Raw genomic sequence first — 21,006 nt, forward strand, 5'->3', positions numbered from 1 at the left:
AGTCAGGAGAGTCTCATGAATATTCATGTCAGTGTCACTCTGTGTAGCCAATAATATTTCAGGATATACCTGTAGATCACACAGGTGTGTTTTAGTGAAGTGAAAGAGTGAAAGAGCTCAGATTGTGTTCCTGCTGCACAAGAGCGTCTGTACTTCTGCATGTGAGTTTAACACTTCTACATTACGCTGATTTGTGGAGATGATGAACGGTTTATATGTGTGAGTGTGATTTAAATGTCTGATCCTGAAGATCAAATCCTCAAACACAGATTAAACACTGAGTCAAACACGCTCATTTAAACACTGTGTCTAAAAGCTTTATTTTTAATCCCTTTAAAGTGTTTGTGCTCTTCTATATCAGACTGACTCAATAGTGTCCAATAATTCAGCATTAAATATAACTCTAAACATTCAGAATCACCAAATCAAAAGTAAAGTTAAAGCAGACCTTCAGTTGAACAGGAAGAAAAGCTGCTGAAAAACAACAAGCTGACGATCCTTAAACAACACTGCATTTAACCTTTGACCGTCAGAGTAACTCATTAACCAAATAGCCTCTTTAGTAGAGAGACATTTTATTACTCACTAAATCAACAATTGGCTGAACCTGAACTTCTCTTGATAAACTCTATATGACATGCATTTACCTTAAATCAAATGTGAAACAGCGGAGATGTCAGATCAGGGTTAAACCAACTGCATTCATGTTAAGGACTATATAAATATATATATATATATATATATATATATATATATATATATATATATATATATATATATATATATATATATATATATATATATGTGTGTGTGTTTGTGTGTGTGTGTGTGTATGATTGTTTCCTGAAAGCTCTGCTAATGTCTGCATTGGTGTTTTAGCTGCAGTATGGCAGAGGAGCGAGTAAAGGACTCTCTCTCAGAGAAACACAGGTATTGACTCTGTTTTTACACCATTATTTCAACACTTACTCTGAACAACAAAGACCAACAACAATGCACTTATTTGTGTTGCTATTGCTTGATCAATTGGTCAAATGGGGGTACAATTTTCTTCTTAGCTGGTTCTTGGTGATAAATGTTGGAGAACTACTGGTTTAAAGCCTGTTGTGTAGAGGTACAATTTGTCATTTGACTGTTGGTCATCAGTTGTAGTGCGGAAATTAGTTTATATGGATTTATATGGAGAGAGACCTTTGCACTCTTGTCTTGATATGTCTGAGAATATTAAAATAAGCCCCTCAGCTGTCAGAACACAGTAAACACAGTAAGTGTATTTCTGCACACTCACTATAATCTGCTCTTTCACTCCACTGAACGTTCGAGGTTACTAAAGTAACCCTTCGTTCCCCGAGGAGGGGAACGGAAGCACTATAAGTGGATTTGATTGTAAAATCCACGCATTGGGAGGTTCGGTTTAGAAGCTACTCGTCTGAAAGAGTATTGAACGGGCCAATTAAGAATGAATTGGCAGCGCAAGCCTGCGCAGGTGAGCGGCATAAGCAATCAACTGAGTATATAAGCTCACCTGGCGCCAGCAGACGCTATCCTTTTTAAGCTGAAGAGACTTTTAACAGCTAAGGGACAGTCATTATGGCGACGGAGTATAGTGCTTCCGTTCCCCTCCTCGGGGAACGAAGGGTTACTTTAGTAACCTCGAACGTTCCCCTTCGGGGGGAACTCCAGCACTATAAGTGGATTTGATTGTAAAATCCACGCATTGGGAGCCCATTGAAAGCGCCATAATGACTGCACCTTACCAACACTCACCATGAGAGAGCGGTCAGGCAAGCGTGACGCACCCAGATCACGAGAGGCGTGGTCCTCCAACGTGCCCTTGGCCCTAACTTATCCTACTTCAAAAGAAGTTTTACGGAATAGGTATCTTTTTTTGGGAGTCGCTAGCGTCTAGATAATTCTAGAAATACACGACAGTACGTTGGGAAGCGTGCAATCCCGATAGGGAGGACGCTTCGGAGGCCATCCGTTACCCAAGGGGGGATAGATGGCAGAATTTACATATAGACTAACCCTAAAAAGGGGGAGTACGCATAGCAAAAAAGTGGTTAGCAGGGAGGGAAGACACGGGTCCGCCCAGGGGGGGGGGGGGGACTTAACCGTGGCGGAATAAGCATATGGGATCGCCTAGTGGGGATCACGCATAGCAGGCACCTTTACCCAAAACGCAGGCTGACCAGCGGGCAGACCTACAACGTAGTGGGCCAGCAAGTGACTCCTCCGCTGAGTCAGTGCTGGGGGCCACGGAGGAATCTGCAGGGCTCACCTAATGGGGAACTTTACTGACAGATAAAAAGGCGCACGTATCTCCGTGTTAGGGAAAATGGCGCAGCAAGCGTGTTTCAACACCCTACCAAATTGTTTCCTCAATCACCAAGGGTTACCTAATACCCTTGAGGAAACCGGCTCCACTCGCCTTGCAAATGTGTTGGGTGTCACCCAGCCCGCAGCTCTACAGATGTCTGTTAGAGGGGCGCCGCGTGCGCACGCTCGAGAGGATGCGAAGCTCCGAGTGGAGTGCGCACGCGCTCTCGGGGGACGCGGCTCATCTCGGCTCTGATAGTGAAAGAAAGGCATCCACAATCTAGTGGGAACTTATTTCGGTACGGCACTTCCCTGCTGCCGACCGCTATAACAGACGAAGAGCTGCTCAGATGATCTAAACTCTGAGTGCGGTCCGGATAATACGCAAAACGCGAACTGGACAATAAAGAAGGGCTGGGTCTGCCTCCTCCGAGGGCAGCGCTTGCAGGCTCACTACCTCGTATTAAAACAGAGTGGTAGGAACCTTGGGCACATATCGCGGGCGGGGTCTCAGGACGTGAGAGAAGCCAGCCCAATTACAGGCACGAGTCACTGACTGAAAAATGCCTCCGGGTCCCCGACCCTCTAATCGATATCAACGCGACCAGCAGAGCTGTCTTCAGGGACAGAAAGATACTGAGTCGAGGATCGAAGGGATCTGACGCGGCTTGTGTAGCGAGGGCGAGATCCTAAGAGGGCATAAGAGGGGGCGGGGTGGATTAATTCGCTTAACGCCCCTGAGGAACCGGATGATGAGGTTATGCGTTCCCACGGTGCTGCCAGCCACCGCGTTATGAGAGCGGAGATGGCAGCCACGTAACCTTGAGTGTGGAGGGCGACAGCCTGCTCTCCAACTTCTCTCGGCATAAAGAAAGCACAACGCTGATCTGGCAAATTACGGGGGTCTTCTCAGCGAGAGACACACCATTCAGTGAATAGACTCCACGTCAGGGCATAGGCACGCTCGGGGAGGGGGCTCTAGCCCGAGTGACGGTATTAGCCACCGCAATCGGAGGTTACCTAAGTCTTCCTCGCGTCTAAAAATCCCAAAGATCGGCGAGGGTGCCAGGTGGTGCCCTGTCCCTGAGAGAGTAGGTGCTCTCTCCAAGGGACTGCCAGGGGAGGGCTATCGCGAGGGAGAGCTCTGACATCCAGGTCCGGTTGAGCCAGAGGGGCGCAACCAGCAACCTGTTCCTCGTCCTCCCTGACCTTGCACAGTAACTGCGCGAGCAGGCTCACTGGGGGAAACGCGTACTTGCGCGTGCCCCGAGGCCAGCTGTAAGCCAGTGCATCCGTGCCGAGAGCACTCGGTCAGGGAAAGAACAACTGGCAATGAGCGATCTCGGGGGAAGCAACAGATCGATCTGGGCTTCCCCGAATCGCGCCCATATCAGCTGAACAGACTCGGGGTGGAGTCTCCATTCTCCAGGACGCAAGGCTGCCGTGAGAGCGCATCGGCTGCACGGTTGAGCTTGCCTGAATATGAATGGCGTGCAGCGACTTCAGCCGCGGATGACTCCAGAGGAGCAGACGGCGGGCGAGCTGAGACATGCGGCGAGAGCGCATACCCCCTATACGGCTGATATACGCCACCGCCGCTGTACTGTCCGTCCTGACCAGCACGTGTTGCCGCTCCAGCACCGGAAAAAAAAAAAAAAACGGTGGAGAGCGAGGAACACTGCCAACAGCTCCAGGCGATATGCCAATGCAACTGGGTACCTTTCCACAGGTCCGCAGCCGCATGCCCGCAACGCACAGCCCCCCAGCCCGTGTTGGAAGCGTCTGCTGAAACGACAACAAGACTGGACGCCTGTTCTAGAGACACCCAGGCCTGTAGGAACGAAGGGTCGCTCCAAGGGCTGAGGGCGACACAGCGCAGTAACAGAGACTCGGTGTGCGCGCGTGTGCCATGCGCGTCTGGGGACTCGATCGTGATCAGCCAGTGCTGAAGTGGTCTCATATAGAATAATCCGAGCGGCATGAAGCGGCTGCGGATGCCATATGCCCCAGGAGCCTCTGAAATAGTTTCAGTGGGACCACTATTTTACTGTCGAGCTCTCTCAGACAGTACAGCATCAGCTGAGCGCGCTCTCCGGAGAGGCGCGCTGCCATGGTGACCGAGTCCAACTCCAGCCTGAGAGAAGAGATCCTCTGCACGGGGGCGAGTTTGCTCTTTTCTCGGTTGACCTGAAACCCCCACAGGTGGAAGTGCCAGAGCACTTTGTCTCTGTGCATAATCAATTGCTCCGAGAGAGGGCAAAAATCAGCCAGTCGTAAAGAAAAGTATGCAGATGCCCGCGAGCCGAAGGGGCGCTGAGGCACCCTCCGCGGGCTTGGTGAGGACCCGCGGAGACAGAGAGAGCCCGAAGGGGAGGGCCTTGTATTGCCGAGCTCGACCTTCAAACGCAAACCGCAGAAACTGACGGTGGCGAGGAAGAGTGGAGACATGGAAATACGCGTCCATCAGGTCTAATGCTGCAGACCAACCCAGAGGACGAACGCTGACGTACCAGCAGTGGGGCAGCGCGGAGTGGGTGTGCTGATCCGGGAAGCTCGCGGGTCCCACGGAAAAGCTGGAGGTGAGATATTTGAAGAGCTAAGTCGGCGGCGGTGCGAAGCTCGTAAGCCTGGGTTGGACCCACCCTCGTGCAGCTCGGCCAGCGCCTGCGCTAGGTAGCGCTGGTAGGTGGCTATCGCATGCAAGGCGGAAGCAGCCTGGCCCGCAGCTATGTAAGCTCTAGCTCCGAGGGAGGTAGATAACTTACAGGCTTTGGATGGGAGACGAGGCGGACCCCGCCAAGAAGAGGCGCCGCGCGGATTTACCGCCATCGCACACTTAACCTGAGGAATCGCCACATACCCCCTGGCTGTTCCACCGTCAAGAGTGGTTAGGGTGGAGGGACACGCAGCACGAGCAGAAAAAAGTGCTTTACAAGACCGCGTGAGCCTACTGTGCACCTCCGGGAAGAAGGGAACGCCCCTCTAGTCGGTCCGGCCGCGGAGCTGGGGGATAAACCATCTCCAACCCACGGCCGAAGCAGCCCGGGAAAGCACGGCTAACATGTCCGTTTAGGATCCGTAGTGACAGCGCTCACCAGCCCGAAGGGGGCGAGCGGGTCTGGATCATCATCGGACAATGAAAGCCCACCCTCCGATGCCGCGGTGGACGTCTGGTCTCTGGTGTCATCGGGCGTAAGGGCTACCATCTGTTAGACGGATCGCTTCCCCCGCCCGAAGCTTGGATGGAGCGCTTAGAGGAGCGGGAGGTCCGCGGGCGACGGATTATCTCTCGCCGAAACCCTCAGATCTGCCCGAGTGCCCGCTGCAGAGCAGGGGACATCTGGGGTGGTTCGCCCTTTTGCAAAGGCTAGCCGCGATCTTTACTGCGCAACAGTCATGGCATCGCAATGACGACATGAACTGCCCGCGAGCAGCGCATTAACATGCTGGACCCCCCAGGCATGCAACACAGTGCCCGTGCCCATCATCCGAGGACAGGAAACCACCGCATCCAGAAACGCACAGTTGGAGCGCCGTCCTGAAAAGGACGTGCTGCACGACTGTGTTGCTCTTTCTGTGAAGTTTGCAACTTTATACGCACCGCTCTGGAGGACCGGACCCAAAGAACGCCAGGCAAGGGAGAAACCCAGCTCGACCGTCTGCCGCTACGTGTACACACTCTGGACCGGGAGAATGCTCTCGTTCGCTCAGAATCGCTGGTCACAGCAGGAGGAACCCTCATCGACTCGATCAGAAAGTCTCTGAAGCGAAAAGGATAGCGTCTGCTGGCGCCAGGTGAGCTTATATACTCAGTTGATTGCTTATGCCGCTCACCTGCGCAGGCTTGCGCTGCCAATTCATTCTTAATTGGCCCGTTCAATACTCTTTCAGACGAGTAGCTTCTGAACCGAACCTCCCAATGCGTGGATTTTACAATCAAATCCACTTATAGTGCTGGAGTTCCCCCCGAAGGGGAACTACATATACAATGCAGAAACTGTTCAGCTAAGGCTGATCTAAAGGGTTAATGCTGACAACTGATGATCAACAGGAAAAAATCTTTCCAAACAGCACCAATCAAGATTGCATGATCAGATGCTGATATTGCTTCATTATAGGAAGTCATTGGGGTAAAAACAGCCACAAACTTAACAAAAGGGTGCTACATTTGAACAACACACACAGATTAATACAGATATACATGTTAAACTTAGTGTGTAGCTCAGTGAAGGGAATTTTATTTATTTATTCTCTTTTCTACCTAGAGATTATGTTAATGTTTTGTTTTTATATTTAAGCCAATAATTAGTCTACCCTTAATTAAACTGAACAAACTCATATTTGTCTGATAAACTCTTGTAAAGGAGACTGAAGTTTGTCCTGCAGTTTATTGCTCTGGTGTGTTTGTGTGTTCAGTGTGAGATCAGGATCATGTGTGTCCAGCTCTGTGTCTCTGAAGAGTGACCGGTCTAAAGATCGTCCACCAGAGTTCAGTGGGGAAACACCATCATCTGCACAAAGGTATTGTGTGTTTTACATTATTGCTCACATGGAGTGTTTTGTGTAAACCATCAATTCAGTAGAGAGAGTCATTTCTGAATAAATCAGTTGTTTAAATTAATCAAATGACTTTAGTGATTCATGAAGACATTTACAGACACCTGGCGTCTTATTCAGAGGATCTTTCAGTCAATATTAATATCAGATTTCTGTCAATTATTTCATTTGTGGAGCATGAAAGATTGTTTGAAGAAGTTTATAACTGAACTGTTGTGTAAATACATCTAAATAAAGGTGAAGCTTTTGAAGGTAAATGTAGCTGTGTTGTTTTGTAGCTAAAAGTGTGTATAATAATGAACTGTAAATCAAACTTTCAAAGCTACTTTCTAATAATGACTTTGTGGTTGACAGGGCTTTGTAATGACAGAGACAATTGACTGTAATTTCTCAGCTAAATATAACTGAAAACTCAAAAACAAATCTCTCCACTGTCTCATTATGAGCACTACATGTATTATTTTCAGTGTTTGTCAGATATATCTCTGTTTGCCTGTAAATGTGTAATTACAGTAGTTTTATCTGTTAACAGTGTTGAATATGAGTCAGCAGATTCAGGAGACGAGACTCACAGGAGACACAAGAGCTTCACAGACAATCTCCAGTCAATCTTTCAGGTGGGAAAAACTCATTTACTATAAACAAATAAAATAAAAATAGTTATTTAAAAATATACTGCTTAATTCAAATGTCGAGCAATTCATTTATTAAGGAATAATTGACTTCAGTTCATTGAATTCTTATAAAATAATGCACGACTGTGATACTCGTGGAGTCTCCGTTACACCTCTGTGTGCATTATTTTCTAATAAATGAACAGATTAGTCAATTATTCTGCATATCCCACCAAGTCATTTTGGTTTAATAGATGTACAAATGATTATGGCTTGACTAAAGGCTGAGCTTGTGCTTTTGGTGAAAATCTAACAGTAGTCCAAATCTAGACTAGTCATCAATACAAAGATTAGACAGACTTCATTCGTCATTCTGTAGCTGTCAAATAATGAACATCATTCAGCATTCATAAATGTGCTCAATGCCTGTCTGAATTTACTTCATCTGAAAAAAACTGCACACCCTGTAAAGCACAGTCCTGTAGTATAATGTTGAATAATGTATTTTCAATTGTTCAGTTGTTTGTGCATGAACAGCTGTATGCCAATGAGTGTTTTGGTTAAATATTGATCTTCTCTTTTCTTCACTCATAGAATCTTGAGAGTAAAATGATCAGATTTCTGAAGAATCAACTGGAAAACTTTAAGAAAATCTTACAAGAAGAAAACAGACAAGAGTTTGTGAAGGAGTTTAATGAGAACAGAAGCATTATCACAGAAGCAGCTCTTGATCTCACACTCTTCTTCCTGAGAGAGATGACGCAAGATCAAGCTGCTGATACTCTCCAGGGTAAGAGACTCATGGCCATCAGTCAGACTGACACTTACTAATATAGCTGGAAAAGTCAAGACTAAATCTCTCTGTTTCTTTGCTCCTGTGTTTAGGCGAGCTGCTCTACATTAATCAGCTTAAATGTAGCCTGAAGAAGAAATATCAAAGTGTGTTTGAAGGAATTGCTCAGCAAGGAGACTCCACACTTCTGAATAACATCTACACAGATCTCTATATCACTCAGGGTGCGAGTGAACAGGTCAACACTGAACATGAGATCAGACAGATTGAAGCTGCTTCCAGACTTCATCAGTCACTAGAGATACAGGTTGAATGCAAACATTTGTTTGAAGCAGCTGAACAAGACGAGCGGATCAGAACTGTCCTGACAAAAGGAGTTGCTGGCATCGGGAAATCAGTCTCTGTGCAAAAGTTTGTTCTGGATTGGGCTGAAGGGAAAGAAAATCAAGACATCAGCTTCATATTTCCTCTTCCATTCAGAGAGATGAACTTAAAGGAGAAAGAAAGACAAAGTTTAAAAGACCTCATAACTCAGTTTTTCCCAGAGACTAAAGGACTGAACCTTACAAGAAGCACACGATTCAAAGTCCTGTTCATCCTTGATGGATTGGATGAATGTCGTCTTCCTCTGAACTTTGCTGGTAATGAGACGTGTCGTGATGTATCTTCAGCAGTCTCTCTGGATGTTCTCCTGACGAACCTCATCAAGGGAAATCTGCTTCCTTCTGCTCTCATCTGGATCACCAGCAGACCAGCAGCTGCCAGTAAGATTCCTGCTGACTGTATCGACCGGCTGACAGAGATACGAGGATTCAATGATGCCCAAAAAGAGGAGTACTTCAAAAAGAGACTCACAGATCAGAATCAGGCCAGAGAAATCATTGATCACATTAAACAGTCAAAGAGTCTCTTTATTATGTGCCACATCCCAGTCTTCTGCTGGATTTCAGCCACTGTTCTCCAGAACATACTGAGACTGAAACACAGGGCTCATGCTGAAACACTGCAGGAATCTCCCAAGACTCTGACACAGATGTACACACACTTTCTCCGCTTTCAGATCCAGCAGAGCAGAAGAAAGTATGATGGAGAAAACACAGCAGATGTCTCCTGGGATCCAAAGCTCATCCTTTCACTGGGAAAACTGGCCTTCCAGCAGCTGGACAGAAACAATGTGATCTTCTATGAGAGCGATCTGAAAGACTGTGGCATTGACGTCTATAAGGCATCAGTGTACTCAGGCATGTGTACCCAGATCTTTAAGGAGGAGACGGGAATCATTCTTGGTACCATGTACTGCTTTCTTCACTTGAGCATTCAGGAGTTCATTGCAGCCCTTTATCAACATCTGACTCTAGACAACAAGAAGAAGCATGGATTGTTTTTACAGATAAGCAGAAATAAAGGCATGACCAATTTCTTGAAGGCTGCAGTGGACAAGGCTCTGGAAAGTGAGAATGGACATCTGGATCTTTACCTTCGCTTCCTTCTCGGTCTGTCACTCCAGTCTAATCGACAACTCTTACGAGGCCTGTTGACACAGCAGGATGACAGAGACCAGAGCAAAGAGGAAATAATTGCCTACATCAAGCAGAAACTTGAAGGGAATCTGTCTCCAGAGAGATCCATCAATCTGTTCTACTGTCTGAATGAACTGAACGACCAAACTCTGCTGAAAGAGATTCAGTCTCACCTCAGTACAGGAAGTCTGTCATCTGCTGACCTTTCACCTGCCCAGTGGTCTGCTCTGGTCTTTGTGTTGTTGACCTCAGAGGAGGAGCTGGAGGAGTTTGAGCTTCAGAAGTTCCAGAGATCAGACGAGTGTCTCATCAGACTATCAGCAGTCATCAAAACCTCCAAAAGAGCTCTGTAAGTCAAAGTCCTTCTTTTTTTTCATCTAAGTAGTAGACATTTCCTGAATTTAAATAATACAGTATATTATGTTAATGGTCATGAGCTTTAGGTCATGACCATTAACATAATATACTGTATTATTTAATGACCGAAAGGACAAGATTTTGGATACAAACAGCCAAAATGGGTTTGCTTCGCCGGGTTGCAGGGTGCACCCTTATAGACAGGGTCTGGAGCTCTGCCATATGGGAGGAGCTCAGAGTAGAGCCACTGCTCCTCCACATCGACAATTCAATTCATCTTTATTTCTATAGCACTTTAATAATGTAGATTGCGTTAAAGCAGCTTCACATAGAAGACCATAGTAAATGTAAACAGTGTCAGTTCAGTTTTGTGTTTTAGTTCAGTTCAGTGTGGTTTACTTTTCACTGCTGACACTGAAGAGCAGAAGAGCAGAAGTCAGCTAAGTTGGCTCGGGCATCTGTCCCACCGGGAGGATATTTTGACTCGTATCTATGCTGATAATTATAAGGTAACAATGACACAGACACACACTCGTACACTATGGTCAGTTTTGTTAACTCAGTTCACCTATACCAAATGTCTTCACACTGTGGGGGAAACAGGAGCTGGGACTCAAAGCAGCGACCTTCTTGTTGTTTGGCAAAAGTGCTAATCACTGAACCATTGTGCCACCCTCTTTTTTATTATATCTTCTAATCGTGCAGACAGGCAAAACAAATGCAAGAGCTGGATCTAGGTTCAGTTCTAATGTTAAATAGAATCCATACACAAAGAAAACGCCAGAGCTGAATACCAGAAAACACAAGCAAGAGAAACACACACACATACAGCAAACTATGTTCAACACATAATGACTGAAACAGAGGAGCTTAATCACAGAGACTAGTGAGTTAACAAGGGGGTGAAGAGTAACTGGGAAACTAACAGTGGTAACATGGGGAAAACTGGGGTGAACACAGAGAACACAAGGACAACACAACAGTACAAGGACGTGACTACCACGACCGTGACACAGCTCCCTTCTAGGAGCAGATTCCAGATGATCCTAAGAGGAAAACACAAAACAAGAGTGAGTTCAGCAGCTGGAGGTGTTACAGTGGACAAGGGTGATGGGGAGAGGCAGGTTAATGAAACCATGACAGGTACAGGACAGATTGTGAGGAGGAAACTGACAGGCAGGGACTACTAGACAGTAAACCAGAGCAGATCCTGTAAATCTGGCCTTTTATCTAAAGGTTTTAGAGAGGATTGTGTCTGTACAGCTGAAAGATTTCATGTTTAATAATAATGTTTTTGATAAATTTCAGTCAGGTTTTAGAGCTGGGGTCTGTTTCAGAGAGGAGGTTCAACCAACTCGGAGTTTAAACCTGAATTAAATTTCAATTTTCAATTTTTGAATTTGATTATTGTCATTGGTTTGTGTGTTAAATAATAATAAATAAAACCATAATTAAAACAATAGTAATAACAATAAATAAAATAAATCTTCTTTTGCTGTGTTAGGAGTTTAATTGTCACTGACTCAGTCCCAGTCATTCCCCTCGCTGGCCAGCAGAGGCCGCCATCCCCGGACTTCTAAGCATTACATCATCCACCTAGACTGATTGTGCACACACCTGAACTGAATCCAGTTAACGACCCACGCTCCCTTTATAAGCCACACTCAAACACCAGTTCATTGCGAAGTCTTGTTCAGCCACGGCCAACATTTCTGAGCGTTATTCCCTGCCTGATCTTCTGTGCTTTACCCCGGACTGTTTCTGACTCTGAGTTGCCTTCTGCCTGCCTTTGACCCACGCATGTTATACGGACTCTGAACCACGCCGCCTGCCCACGACACACGCTTGTTATACAGATTCTGAACCACGCCGCCTGCCTCTGATCTATGCCTGGTAAATCACTCTGTCTGTCAGCCGCCAGCCCCATGATCTATATTGAAGGCTGTTGATGTGAGTTTGCACTTTAGTGCGTATTGTATGTTTGTGATTGAACAGTGTCTATTAAATACTGCAAAATGGATCCCTCCGTGTCAGTCTCCTCGTTACATTATTAAAGAGTTGGGCTATTAGAACATCTGAAGCAAGCTATTTAATTGTGTTTTATGGACATTATTACGATTTAAAGCTAAAATCAGCAGATATGCTCACTAATACCTAGTTCACGCTAGAGGATTTTAAGCCTGATTTGAGCCCGATTTGGAAGTTAACGAGCTCGCCGACAGATCGGGCTGTGATCGGGAAGAAATCTGCGGGTGCTCGGCGCTCGCCGCTCTTTGTGTGAACTACTGAAAAACGCATCAACGAGCCTCGCTGACGCATCGCCGACACCTCGCAGACGGAAATCCAACATTCAGCATGCTAAATATTCCAGAGCAGTCGCCGACTCAACCCCACATGTGGTCAGATGTAGTGACGAGCTGCAGCCAATGAGAGAGTAGATCAGCATGAGCCGCGTGCCTGTGTGTTCAGGAGCTCAGCAGAAACATCTGTGATTGGTCAGAATGGGAATCAACGCACTCTCTTCATTCTGGGTTAACACAGACACGAGAGTAGGCTATATTAACAGTGGAACTAGAATTCTGTAACTATTAGAATTACCATACTGCTCATTCTGACCGTTCTTATATAAAACGCCATATTGTCACAACATATTTACATTCAAAGCTATTATTGAGATATTAAAATTAAGCTTTGAATGTCTGGCATCATATTTAATGACACCATTACCCTAAAAATATCATCTTTTTTTGGTAATACAGCCTATAAATATGTACTTAAGATACTAAAACACTTAAAGGTGTTGGCTTTCATTTTCACTTTCAAACAGGAGCTACTTCACAGCACAGAATATGCTGTTTTGAAAGATATCTAAAGTAAATTGATGTTTTGCCATCAGAAAGTTTTGTTTATGTTAGCAGGAAGTTGCTAGGCTAAAAAATGCACATGTAAAGTCAGTGAAAATTATCAGACATGCATGCAGTCATTTTAACCAATATGGTAATTTAAGGCAGAAATGCTCAGTTCTTTACTGTTTTGTAATAAAAAAACAATGTTAGAAAGAAATACACTGATAGTTAGAAAACGGCAGGGTGTTATAAATATGTTAGTTTTATTTCAAAGAGTTATAAAATTACAAAAATTAAAAACTCTCTGTGTATCTATCCACTGGAACCTTGCAGATGAGTGATTAATCCGCTGATAAATCAGCTGATTTGACAATGTTTTTAAATGCTTTCTCCAAAGCTTGAAACGCTGTCAGTGATGTCATGAGCACACAAGCAGCCAATAGTGTTCAGCTTTTTCTGATGACTCCTCCCTCAAATTTTCATTGGCTGTGGTTTGGTAGCTTGAATGAGCTGATGGGGAATGAGTTGTTGTCAGATCATGTAGTGTGTGACCCCCCTCTTGTGGATCGTTCACTGAGTGTTGCGTAGTGTGAACACCACAGAGATTAAAAGACACAAAGTCAAGTCATGTAGTGTGAACAGCACAGCGATCTGCTGATGTTTAAAATCCTGTAGTGTGAACTAGGCTTAACTAGTGAAGTTAAACCAGTCACTTCAGCCAGACGTGCTTCAGACTATTAAACACATCAGATTAACACATACATATCGTGTTTGTCCTCTACAAAGGCTAAAGTGCTGTTATCTTACTGTTGAGTGCTGTGAGAGTTTGTCTTCAGCTCTACAATCCTCAAACTGTGTGCTGAGAGAGCTGGACCTGAGTAACAATGACCTGCAGGATTCAGGAGTGAAGAAGCTCTCTGATGGACTGAAGAGTCAACACTGTAAACTGGAGACACTGAGGTCTGAGTTTAAGTATCTGATTGATTGATTGATTGATTGATTGATTGATTGATGTTTTGTTTTGTTACATCAGACAGATCACATTAACGCATTGTTTTTAGTAATGTGTGCTCTTTCTCAGATTGATGACGTGTAAACTCACTGCCGATTCCTGTGAGAGTTTGTCTTCAGCTCTACAATCCTCAAACTGTGTGCTGAGAGAGCTGGACCTGAGTATTAATCATCTGCCGGATGCAGGAGTGAAGCTTCTCTCTGATGGACTGAAGAGTCAACACTGTAAACTGGAGACACTGAGGTCTGAGTTTAAACACCTGCTTGCTTGATTGATTGATTGATTTTTTTGTTTTGTTTTGACAGATCACATTAACAGTGTGGTTTTTAGTAATCTGTGTTCTTCTTTCTCAGATTGGTCATGTGTAAACTCACTGTTCAGTGCTGTGAGAGTTTGTCTTCAGCTCTACAATCCTCAAACTGTGTGCTGAGAGAGCTGGACCTGAGTAACAATGACCTGCAGGATTCAGGAGTGAAGAAGCTCTCTGATGGGCTGAAGAGTCAACACTGTAAACTGGACACACTGAGGTAAATGATTCTCCACTCTACAATAACTACAGTCAGACAGTTTCATATTAGAGCTCTTCATGCTTGAACATGTTAACCCTGGGTGATACTAAACCCCAGATAACAGGAATTCTGGTTTATCAGTAATTCTGTTTCACACTGCTCATACTATACCTGTAGTTAACCCTCAGGGGTCTGAGGTGATTTTGGGACCCCTGAGATGTTTTGACATGCCCTGACATCTGTGCTGATTCAGCTGCTTATTACACAGAACTGGCCAACATGTGTTTTATTTGTGTTCAGCACAAACTGAGCTACAATGATATGTGAGAAATATTGATGTACATGCTGGTGTTTTTTCGAAAACAAATATTATGTGTAGTTAGTAGGTTTTAGAGGAAAAAAACCAGACTGAATGTGCCTGAACAAGAGTTTAGAGTAAGCAGTCTTGTAGACTAGAATATTTACTGCACAATTATGTGAAATTATTCTGTTCTCTCATTCAGAGAAAACATTACAATGATCTACATTTTGTTAAGTGTGTTTTGGGTGATCTCAGCTGTATGTGTGAATGACAATGCTCATGAATAATTCACACCTGAGAGACAACAGACACTCCCCCACTCACCCATCAAGGGCAGTGTACAGCAATGTCCATCTGCAGAAGCTAGCCCAAACTCAATGCTTGTTGTGTTACTGCTGTGTGACCATGTAAACACTCTGGGTGAACAATATACAGTGCTCAGCATATATAAGTACACCCCTCACTAATCTCTCTTTTACATTCATATTTTAATAGGAAGCTCTACAGTATTATATTTGTGCATATACAATAGATTAGCCAAATCTGGAGCTCATCTAACAAAATAACTCATGATAACAGTCCAAAAACTAGTACAGACAAATTTATGTGTTATAGAAAAATATTAAATACAAAATGTAAAAAGAGGAAAAATTAACAATAAAACATTTAGCTGAAATTTAGTAGTTTTTTTTTTTTTGCAGCATTTAGCCTGAATTTAATTGTATTATCTTTTAATTTCTGAATATGTTTGGTGACTAAAATATAATGTTCATAAATAAATCAGTTTAATAAATGTGTTCTGTTTAAATGCAGCAGAATACACTGCCTATATTGACTGAGAAATGGAGGAAAGTCTTGGTTTTCAGAATGGGCTATCCTCCATTATGCTGAGCGCTGTATGTGACTTATACAGCCGCACATATAATATATATTTGAAATGGTGTAAAACGTGTTCGCCAAACTCTCTTGTGCATTAATCCAGCATTTAATAATCATTTCTGAATGAGTCTGAGACACTGAAGTAGAGGAATGACAAACGCTTTAAACACAAGAATAAATCAGATTTAAACATGAAAAACAATTACTGTAAATCTAAATCATATTTGAAGAGCTTTAATATAGATTTCACTAATAGTTGCAGTCTCAGTTCACTGTTGGAAAACTTTAACAGGTTGTGTCTGTCTGTGGATGTCAACATTCAACATTTCTGTGTGAAAGTGAAGCGCAGCGAGAACACAAATAAACATTATAGCAGTGTTAATCCTGTTTCAGAGCAGAACAGTGGATCTGGAGGTGTGAAAGCAGCAGAGTTAAACGCTAAAGTCAAGCTGTTTTGTGTCCTGCTGAAGGTTTGAGCTGCTCTCATATTTGTGCAGTTTCAGTTTCTTGAAAACAAATAAAAGTCTCATGATAAAGTGTGTGAAATAATCCTGATTACTCGCTCATCTAAAACAATATCTGGTAAAGGCTGAATGTGAAGGAGAGTCAGCAGTCATGAATATTGATCAGCTGTTTCTCTCCTGACAGAATAAAAGTCCCCTAATGGACCATCAGTGTGAACGTGACTGTGGGTCAGGTGATGAACACATGAAGAGAGCGGCTTTGTGTTTGTCTGAGCTCATTTTGTTTTAGTCCACAACAGAATCACAATATAAATGATGAAATCAGCTCATTTCCTGTTGTGTTTTATACATGACTTTAAGATGATCTTCTGAGCTCAAGTGTGTCTTCTTCCTCCTCACAGCAGACTTTACAGCTTGATGTGGTGTATTATGAACAATGTCTTTGCTCTGTACACTTCTACAGATGATGTCGAGTCCTTGTTGAGTGTGTGTGAGTGTGTGTTTGCTGATGTGATCAAAAAGGAGAGCTGATCAGGATGTGTGTGTTCATCACTGCTGTTGACATGAGCAGAAACAGCAGTCAGCATCTTCACAACACAAAGAGATGTGTGATTGTCCAACTGTGTGATGTGGACTATTGCTGTGTTTGTAGATTGTCTGGCTGTATGGTGACAGAGGAAGGCTGTGGTTTTCTGTCTTCAGCTCTGACTTCAAACCCCTCACACCTGAGAGAGCTGGATCTGAGCTACAATCATCCAGGAGATTCAGGAGTCAAGCTGCTCTCTGAACAACTGGAGGATCCAAACTACACACTGGACAAACTCAAGTATGTGGAGCAGCACTGCCTTTTTTATTGTGAATACAGATACTTTGATACTTCACTGCTCTTCTAGTGTCCAGATATGAATCAAAGCTGTTAAATATGTCAGTGCACTGGGGCAGTTCTCACATTAAGCGTGATATTATATCTCATATTAACACTGTACAGTTTCAGCATTGTAGTTGAGCAGTGAAACTTGTTCTCTACATTTCTGCTGAAGAACTGTACAGTATCAGCTCAGAGATGTGTGTGTACTGTTCTCCAAATACGTCCTGTGTATACTTTAACAGCAAGTTAAACTCTCCCTCATGAACTTCACAGACACAGAATGTCCTTTATCACACTTTAATAAGGGCGGAGTAAAACTATAAACAGGAAGAAAATAAACAATATCAATTTACATTCACAATGTGGACATAACAAAGATGTTTCTGGCAAATATCTCACATATCTTGTAATCTGGCTCTTTTCTGCTTCTAAACTAACATGAACACAAAATATCAGGCAATAAAAGTGATCAGCAGACAGTGATGCTGGTTCTGATGTAGTCCAGTGACAATCACATGTTGAACAAACTCAAATAAAGCAAATGACAAAAAACTCCTAAACTAATCCTTTATAACTGAAGTATTATGAACAATAAACAGAACACAAACCCACCAAGCTTTCAAAGGGCGAGGAGGACTGCAGATTGGTCTGGATTCACTGCTCTCCAACTTAGCAATGTTTGGAGATGATGAAGAGGCATTTGACAGAAGATGAAGATCTCCATCATATTTCAAGTTATTTAACACTGAATTCTGCTTTATTATTGTGCTGCGCTTTTGTCAATTGATCATTGAATGAATCCTTCAGTCTTTATATCTGTCTGTTTCTGTGTTTCCATTCTGTTTTCTGTTTCCACATCTGATCTAAAAGCTCTGTGTGTCATTCAGAAGCTGATTTGACAGCTCCACACACACTCATGTTGTTTTACTGCAGTTATTAATGCACTGAGATCAGCCAATCACAATCCAGCATTCAGCACACACTCCACATGTCTTATTGTGTGTGTGTGTGTGTGTGTGTGTGTGTGTGTGTGTGTGTGTGTGTGTGTGTGTGTGTGTGTGTGTTACAAGCTGATGTTTGTGTACTGACTGAATGTGAATCTGTGTGTGTTTACAGTCTGGATCATGGAGGAGAGACGAGGATTACAGCAGGACCACACAAATGTAGGACTACACACACACAAACACACCCTTTCTCTCTCACACGCACAGGCTCACACACAATTAGACATATACACACACTCGCACACAAGCATGGCCCTCTCTCACACACAGACACACACACTCGCTCTCACACACATACACACTTCCTCTCTCTCTCACGCTCACACACACACAGCAGTGAACACATGCACTCACACACACACACACACGCACTCACACACACACACACACACACACAGCAGTGAACACATGCACACACACACACACACACACACAGCTGTGGTTATAAATGTGTGTGTTCTTGTGTTCAGATGTCTGTTTCCTCACTCTGGATCCAAACACAGCAAACACTCGACTCATTCTGTCTGAGGAGAACAGAGAGGTGAAGTGTGTGAGAGAGAAACAGCCGTATCCTGATCATCCAGACAGATTTGATGTTCATCCTCAGGTGTTGTGCAGAGAGAGTGTGTGTGGACGCTGTTACTGGGAGATTGACTGGAGTGGAGATAAAGATGTGTTTATATCAGTGTCATATAAGAGCATCAGGAGGAAGGGAGGTGTTGAGTGTGGGTTTGGACGTAATGCTCAGTCCTGGAGTTTGCGCTGTGATTCCTCCAGATTCATATTCTGGCACAATAACACACACACTCGTCTCCCAGTGGAGGCGCTCAGCAGGAGAATAGGAGTGTTTGTGGATCACAGTGCAGGAACTCTGATCTTCTACAACATCTATAGAGACACAATGAGCCTCATCCACTCAGTCCAGATCACATTCACTGAGCCGCTCTGTGCTGGGTTTGGGTTTGGTTATTATGGATCATCAGTGAAACTGTGCTGAAGACTGACGAGAGATTTACCCAGAATCCTCTGCAGGAGCAGTCAGCAGCTGTGTGTGTGTGTGTGTGTGTGTGTGTGTGTGTGCGCGTGCATGTGTGTGTGCGTGCATGTGTTCACTCCTCTGTGTACATGTGTGCATGTGTAGTGTGAGAGTGTCTATGTTTGTGTGTGTGAGAGTCTGTATTTGTGTGTGTGCGTGTCCATGTGCATGTATGTGTGAGAGAGAAAGTCTGTTTGTGTGTGTGTGTGTGTGTGTGTGTGCGTCCATGCGTGTGCGCGTGTGTTTGTGTGTGTGAGAGAGTCTGTGTGTGTCTTGTGTGTGTGTGTGTCTGTGTGTGTCTCAAATCTTGAATCAACTGTAGAGAAATCCAGCAGCTCAATGAATAAAGGAGAAATGAAGTGTGACGTTCGTTTCTGCTCTTCAGATCTTCTTCTTCTTCATGATTTGACTTGAACTGAACAATAAAAACACATTTATTCCAGTATTTATTGATCTGTTCATGTTAGTTGATGACAGTAAAGTTGTTCTCTGTTAGTTCTTGTTGACTCTCAGTGCATTAACTGATGTTCACCAGCACAACTGTGCATTAATAATGCTTAATAAAGCGAATAAATCAAGCTCAGTAATGTCTGTGTCCAGTAATAAGCCTGTAACTCTTGACTAGATGAAGAGTTTTCAGTGTTGGATTGACTAAAGTAGGAAAACACACAATTTAGCTGAAGCTTTCCTGCTGCGCTCAGAGAAATAAAGACTTCTGCTCCATCAAGACCAACACAGAGACACTGAGGAGGAGCTTCTGAACACAGACCAGACGCTCTCTCAATCACAACACACACACACACACACACATTCAGCGTCTGTAGACACATCTGCACACTCAGCCACAGTTACACACACACACACATTCAGCACGTCTGTGGAAACATCTGCACATTCAGCCACACACACACACACACACACACACACACACGCATTCAGCACGTCTGTGGACACATCTGCACATTCAGCCACAGTTACACACACACACACACACACACACATCTCTGTGTGTATTCTAGTTCAGGTCAGTTATGGTGTCACTGTACATGGAGTCAGTCTACAGCTAAAGTTCTCTACAGTTGTATAGCCGCGGGGTTTAATGTGTTGATTTTATTCTCTACAGATATATCTCCTATGACTAAAGTTTGTCTATATTTTATTTCTTATTTCATTCAGTCATTTATTTCTCATCTTTAATCTTGTTGTGTTTAAGGTCATGGCTGGTCGTATAAGCATTTCACTGGATATTGTCGTGTGTATGAGTTTGTATTTGATAAAGAAAGCTGAATTTTAATGTAAAGTCAAATGAGATATTGAATAAACAACATTTCAGCTGAAGTTAAAGTCTTATTTTTCTTGATTCTTCATCTTTATTAACACTTGATGTGATTCTCCTTTGTATATTCACTGGGTTCAGCTAATGTTGTGTCTAACAGTAATATTCTGTGCTAGTTTTAGCATCCTGATCATCTTGAGTTGCTTGTCCCAGCAAACATGCTACTTTGGGGCCCATAAGGGGCCACTGTGGGCAGCACACTGTGGGCCCAGATACCGGCGTGAAATGTAGGGCACGTGTGGGCCCCACACTGTGGGGCATGTGTGGGGCCCCTTTGGGACAGCCCAAAAGTGCGGGCTGACTGTGGGCTATCCCACACTAATCAGAGCGGGTTAGCCCACAGTCACCCCACACTTTTGGGCTGTCCCAAAGAGGGCCCACACATGCCCCACAGTGTGGGGCCCACACGTGCCCTACATTTCACGCCGGTATCTGGGCCCACAGTGTGCTGCCCACAGTCAGCCCACATCATTAGGCCCACAGTGGGCTGATCGCAATGACCCCGTATGAGCCACTGAGTTTGGTTCTACTTTGTACATACAGAAAACAATTATACAATGCATATTCAGAACAATGACAATACTTGACAAT

The 21,006-nt window shown here is 44.0% G+C and overlaps 1 protein-coding gene across 1 annotated transcript; it reads left to right on the plus strand.

The window, feature by feature from the left end:
• The first annotated feature begins 80 nt into the window (after positions 1–80).
• On the plus strand, positions 81–19,662 carry LOC110439522 (NACHT, LRR and PYD domains-containing protein 3-like). The gene is made up of 12 exons (XM_073947369.1): positions 81–161; positions 880–930; positions 6,736–6,840; positions 7,409–7,493; positions 8,085–8,280; positions 8,376–10,152; positions 13,793–13,966; positions 14,088–14,261; positions 14,372–14,545; positions 16,824–16,997; positions 18,156–18,202; positions 18,514–19,662. The coding sequence occupies exons 2-12, from the start codon at positions 887–889 to the stop codon at positions 19,038–19,040; spliced, it is 3,477 nt and encodes a 1,158-aa protein (XP_073803470.1). The 5' UTR covers positions 81–161; positions 880–886; the 3' UTR covers positions 19,041–19,662.
• Positions 19,663–21,006: the final 1,344 nt, after the last annotated feature.

Source organism: Danio rerio, chromosome 4 (assembly GCF_049306965.1).
Source record: "Danio rerio strain Tuebingen ecotype United States chromosome 4, GRCz12tu, whole genome shotgun sequence".
Lineage (NCBI taxonomy): Eukaryota > Metazoa > Chordata > Actinopteri > Cypriniformes > Danionidae > Danio > Danio rerio.